At 39.2% G+C, this 6164-nt stretch overlaps 1 protein-coding gene across 1 annotated transcript in view; it reads left to right on the plus strand.

Moving 5' to 3' along the window:
• Nucleotides 1-3609: 3609 nt before the first annotated feature.
• The window catches only part of LOC117295614, a 7137-nt gene continuing 4582 nt past the window's right edge, over nt 3610-6164 (plus strand). Inside the window, exon 1 of the mRNA XM_033778319.1 lies at nt 3610-3672. Coding sequence (XP_033634210.1) covers nt 3610-3672 — 63 coding nt within the window. The remainder of the gene's footprint in view (nt 3673-6164) is intronic.

The raw sequence follows: 6164 nt of genomic DNA on the forward strand, positions 1-6164 counted from the left end.
TCGAATTATATAAATCGCTGGGCGTAAATCCCTGGAACTGAAGGTATCCACTCTTGGTAATTACTCAAAATAATTATCAGCATAAAACCTCACTTAATAACGAGTAATGGGGATATGTTAGTATAAAACATTGTAAGAAACAGCTCCCTCTGAAGTGTTGTAGTTTTTGATTTAAAAAAAAAAATTCCACGAGTTCGATTTCGAGACCTCAGATTTAGAATTTTGAGGTCTCGAAGTCAAGCATCTGAAAACACACAAGTTCGTGTGACCATGGTTGCGACAAAGGTGTTTTCTTCTTTCATTAATATCTCGCAACTTCGACGACCGATTGAGCTCACATTTTCACAGGTTTGTTATCTTATACTTATGTTGAGAAACACCCAACTGTGAAGACTGGTCTTTGACAATACCAAGAGTGTTAACAGTGTCTTTATTGATCATCGTATTTCTATAATCTGCGATCCAAAGAAAAACCAAAAACTTGCTTATTTTGTTGTAATGGCTTTGACAATGTATGAGATTGTTTTCTCTCAAATTGAACATTCATTGTGCTATCATGTTGTTATGTAATCTCTTGTGTTGTTTTTAATGTCATACACGTCTTGCCTTAATCTTCCTTTGGGGATTTGGAAAGACAATCATGTACGCCTTTTGGCGACAGTCGATTTAAAAGAGAAATGGTCTCCTGCCCAGCGTGTCTAACAGCATTTTTGAGACAGTGGACACTATTGGTAATTGTCAAAGACCAGTCTCCTCACTTGCTGTATCTCAACATATGCATAACATAACAAACCTGTGAAAATTTGAGCTCAATCGGTCATCGAAGTTGCGAGATAACAATGAAAGAAAAAACACCCTTGTCACACGAAGTTGTGTGCTTTCATATGGTTGATTTCGAGACCTCAAGTTCTAAACTTGAGGTCTCGAAATCAAATTCGTGGAAATTTACTTCTTTCTCGAAAACTACTCCACTTCAGAGGGAGCCGTTTCTCGCAATGTGTTATACTACCAACCTCTCCCCATTACTTGTTACCAAGTAAGATTTTATGCTAAAACTATTTCGAGTAATTACCAATAGTGTCCACTGCCTTTAATGTCTGTACATTACAAGTTTTGGCAAAATAAATATTATCATTACTCGTATTATGCAAACTCGAGAAAAGCAACTTGCTCTTTGTAAAAACACAATCATGCAGAATTTTTGTGTTAATGTTCGAATTAGCAGAAACTCTGGATTGTCTATTATGTACACCGTGTTCACCTTCACTGTCCTTCCGACAATATAATCAACGCACGACCCATGACAAGTAATCGATTTGACCAAGTTTAAAGTCACCTGGAAATAGATTTTTTTATTTTTTCAATCAAACATAAGAGTATGTTTAGTAACAATTAAACAATTTTTGTAGTATTTGTTTGCCACGATCTATGTTTAAAAAATAGTTAAAGTTGTTTGGGGTTGACTCCGCCTACCCCTTTGTGACGTCAATCGAGGCAGAATTGGCCTTGATGCGTAGAGTAAACACACGTGCAAAGTACATGCAAGTCCAAGTCATTGAGTTTGAACGTTTCGAAAAAGTTGTTTTCTTGCATTTTTCCGGCAATGCCGACCAAGTGTATTGCTGCTGGATGCAGCAACATGCAGCAAAACAACTAAAGATGGGGTCAGTCTGCACGGTTGGTCAGACTCACATGAGCAATAGTGCCTAGTGGTACGGTCTGACATCTTTTTCAGCGCTGTGCAGCATTTTCTCTTCAAATATCGCGCCTCGATTGACGTCACGAACAGCGCCTTCTCGGGTCGGGGCCTTCTCTTAAATTTTGTCAATAAGATAAGATCTAATTTTTTAGAACCCTAGTTAACTGTTTATTCACATTCCACTCATCAAAATTCGTGACAAAAGCTTTAATTATTTTGACAAAATACCACTTCCACGTTACTTTAAGTTCATGGTTTCGTTTTGTGAGTGTGCAAGTGCCAACAAACCACAGGGGAATCTGATTGGTAAATTTTACAGGATTTTGTGGAGGTAGATCGTCGAGGAAGAAAGTTGTGATAGCAAACCCATATTTTAAAGCAAGCATAAGACTGAATTAAAGGAACATCACGGAATTGGTAAGGGAAAAAACAGCCTTCTAAGACCACAGATTTACATTACACAGTCAGTCTAATAATGATGATAGTATAGTAAAGAAAACGTCCCTTGAAATATTTCTGTTTCAAATGTCTCATTGATGAGAATAGCTTAAACTAATTTCCCGTTTGGGGTTCATCATTCTCTCAGTGACCGTTTTATTCATTTTGTGTTCATTAATGTTTCATCGGTTTTTGACTATTTTTCTCGTGACCCAGGATGGCCGATTGATCTCAAACTTCTAAAGGTTTTAGCAAAAAGTTTTACAACCAGCAACTGTTACATTATTAGCAACAAACAATTCTGTAATGTTCCTTTAATACCAGCAGGTCCCTTTTTTGCCTAATTCAGATCATAAAATGTATATAATTATGTTCTTTATAGTTTGAATGAGTCCACAGCATAGAATCACAAGTAGATTTTATTCAAAAACATCATTGCAGCACTATCCGCCAATAAGGGGATTTTACCTTGGATTAATTAAAAAGCAAACAATTTTTTGCGTCTGGTTTTCTGTAAATCGGGGTGAAAGCTTTTTTATATTCCGAGATTCAATAGTATTCCCTCACTTCGAAAGTGTTTTCATATCACTGAGCTTAGATGATCTATCTATGCGCGGAGGGGGGCGGGCACGTTTTGGCGCCTGCAGTGACATTCATCACTGTAACAGTATTTTCTCTAACTAAATACTATCAGAAATAACTCACTATGAAACAATAAACCGGGCTTGTCAAATCGTGTTGTCATAAACTCTCCGTGTGTAAGTAAGAATAATCATAACGTGTGAAACTATATACAGCTAGCTAGAAACCATCCAGTTGCAGGAGCTGCCAACTGAGGGCGCTAGACAAAGACAAGATGATGCACTTGTCACAATCACCGATAAAGGTTTGTGTTTAGCCCGAGCATTTTCCTAGTGGCGATTTTCTCCTAGCCTCAAGTTGTGACCAAATTCAAAATTGTTTAACATATTTTCAATAAAACAAAAAATACATTCCCCCACAATGGTCACAAGTTCATCACAATTTTTAGAGACCCTGGAAAATAGTCGGGCTCAACCTCGTACACATGATTTACTTTATTTCCAACCATGTGATATTTCCAATGTCAACTTCGTACTGCATGCTCGACACACCCTGGGGACGAGGTAGACTCAGGCTATGAATGTACTAGTCGGAGTCCAAACGTAAAGCATGTGAACATCCACACATAAGAGACGTGTAGTAAGACTTCAGCTATGGCCAATCAAATCCATCAATACATACGGGAGATGGGCACAACGCTTTACTTGCCCAATGAGGATCGTTCTACAATGAGTTAGCGGGAATTGTCATTTTGTTCGCTGAACTAACTGCAGACGACGTGCACGCTGAAGAAGACGACTCGACACTGACACACTGTGACAGTCAGACAGTGACACTCACTCGACAAACATCCCGAACAACTTGCACAGCACATACTTCATTCTCTCAGTATGAGTTACAAGTCGAAAGCAACTATATCCTCTGACGAGTCGGACTCTGACAAAGAATATCAGGTCAGTTTAACTTTAATTAGCCTAATCACGATGGGAAATAAATAAAAATCGCTGAGCATGCTGAGTAGGCCTAAACAAATCTAAATAATTAATTAATACTAAAGTAATACAATAGGTCCAATTAATATTTTGGATGGAAACTGCCTACTGATACTGTGGAAAAGTTCAAGGGAGCCTAGTTGAAAATTCGAACCTGAGGGGGGCGGAGCTTCGGCTGTTTGTGCACGTCACGGACTCAGCGCTGCGTGTGGTGCATTCTGTATTGCAGTTGCAGGCTGCAACTGTGCAGCCCTAGTCTTTGTTCACGCGCTGAGATGCGGAAATCAGAGAAACAGAGCGCCCGCTAACGTTCGATTATAACAAGCGTGTACAGTTTTTGCCATGCATAGATCAGAACGTTGGTTGTGTGTGTGACCGCGCAACATCAATGGTCTTGGAAACAAGATTACGGCTGTACAGTTACCGGGATACATGCACTACACGCAGCGCTGAGTCGTTGACCCCGGTTACGTGCACACACCGCTGAAGCTCTGCCCCCCTTAGATTCGAATTTTCAACTCTTTCGCTCGGGAATCTGGTAAGTTTTTGTGCCGTTTCTTCAAATTATTTCCTCAATGGTGTTTTGAGTGATATTGTAGGATTCATTAGACATTGAGGATCAAGTTTGTGTTTCTAGAATTTGTGAAATAAAGTAAGAAACTCTGTAAAGTGTAAAACTTATCCGTTTCCGACGTGCTTGAGCTCTGTTCATTTGTGTGTTGCGCGTATAGTCTTTGTGCAAGACGTTCTCGTTTTCCTTTCACACAGCGCGGCCAACTCATTTACAGCGCCTGCATCGCCTGTAACTAGAATTGCTTACGTAGTATCCGAAAACAACCGGTTATAAACAGAGCTCCAGCTGGTCATTATAAACCGATTAAACACCCCCATGTAACACGCTCTCCACCAATAGGAATAGCGAAACTGTCGGAGGTATTTATGAATATATTAATATAATATTATAGACACTCTTTGTTTCACAATTATCCATTAAAATAATTACATTCAGCTTGTTCAGCCCGACCTCTCTTTAAAAAACTGATATAACCATGGCTATGCCTACAACGCAAAATTTTCAAATTTTTTATTACAATCATACTTGATTTCTTTGTGGAACGATGATGCAATGGAGTGGTAAAATTAATGCACAATGGGCAATATTCGCAATCAACTGCCTTTATCATACTTTATTAAAACTTAGCATTCATCATTTTACATGTTTTAGACAAATACATCAAGCCCTTGACTCCGCGAAGAAAAACAAATTTCAAAATTAAATGAATTCTCAACCCCTAGCGCCGTTCAAAAAGAACCCTTGGAAAAAGTTTCCACGAGGTGCCAGCACTTTTTCATTCGATATGAAATTTTTGTGATCTAGTTTACCTCAATGAGATACATGTAGGCCCTTTTTGTAAAAATGAGTGAAAAAGTGGTGGCGTCATACAGAAAGTTATCCAAATTCTTTTGAAAACCCATCGCCTTTTGAAAACATATTTGGCTGCTTCCATACAAGCACATTTCATCTGCATCTGTCAGCTACTGTACAAACGCCTGGTGTGGCTATCCCGTACAGAATGCGCGATGCGAGGCGGTACACATTAATTTTTGTAGATCAGCCAACTAAGCTTAGGCGATATTGATTTATTTTATTCACGATATAATCGCGATTAATTAAATTTGACATCATCAGTCTTCAAACTCCAAGTGAAAGTTGTAGAAGAGACAGTCATAGCATAAGAGAGGTGTTCTAATGACCTATTCTTCTGGTTTTACTCCAAACCTATGGGGTGCAAGATGTCTCAGCTAGCAAATACATCGCGATATTTAATCGATATCGCGACATATCGTGATTATCGCGATATAGGCCCTATCGCGATATATCAATATTTCGATTAAAACCAAATCCATCCAATATCGAAATCATTTCCAAATTAATATCGCGATATTCGATAATAGCGTGATATCGCCCAAGCTTACAGCCAACTCAATTTAAAGTAGGAAATCCTTGAATTTATCCAGAGTTGGTGCACCGCGGATCGGCTCAAGTAGTACTTGTAAGTCCCAGGCTGGAAGTGTTTTAGGGTACAGTGACTTTTGGTAACAGTTCTTATTTGCAGAGATGTGCTTATGAATTTTCCACTACTCAGCCGTGTTTTTGGTCTAGGTTGGTTGGTGCTGATGCGATGATGAGTGATGTTGCTAGGTATTAGGCCATGGGTTTCCTTGTAAATGAGTTGAAGATGAGCTCTAGTACGTCTGGATTCAAGGGTATCCCAATCCAGTTGAGTAAGCATTTCGGTAACGCTGGATTGGCGGCTGAAGTCATTGGAAACAAATCTTACAGCACGTCTTTGGACCTTTTCAGTGGTGTCTATGTTTGATTGATGGTGCGGATCCCAGATTGTGTGGCAGTAGGCCCCTATTCCACGAGTGGACGAACCAAAGCAGAATAC

The sequence above is a fragment of the Asterias rubens genome, chromosome 10, assembly GCF_902459465.1.
Source record: "Asterias rubens chromosome 10, eAstRub1.3, whole genome shotgun sequence".
In the NCBI taxonomy this organism is placed as follows: Eukaryota; Metazoa; Echinodermata; class Asteroidea; order Forcipulatida; family Asteriidae; genus Asterias; species Asterias rubens.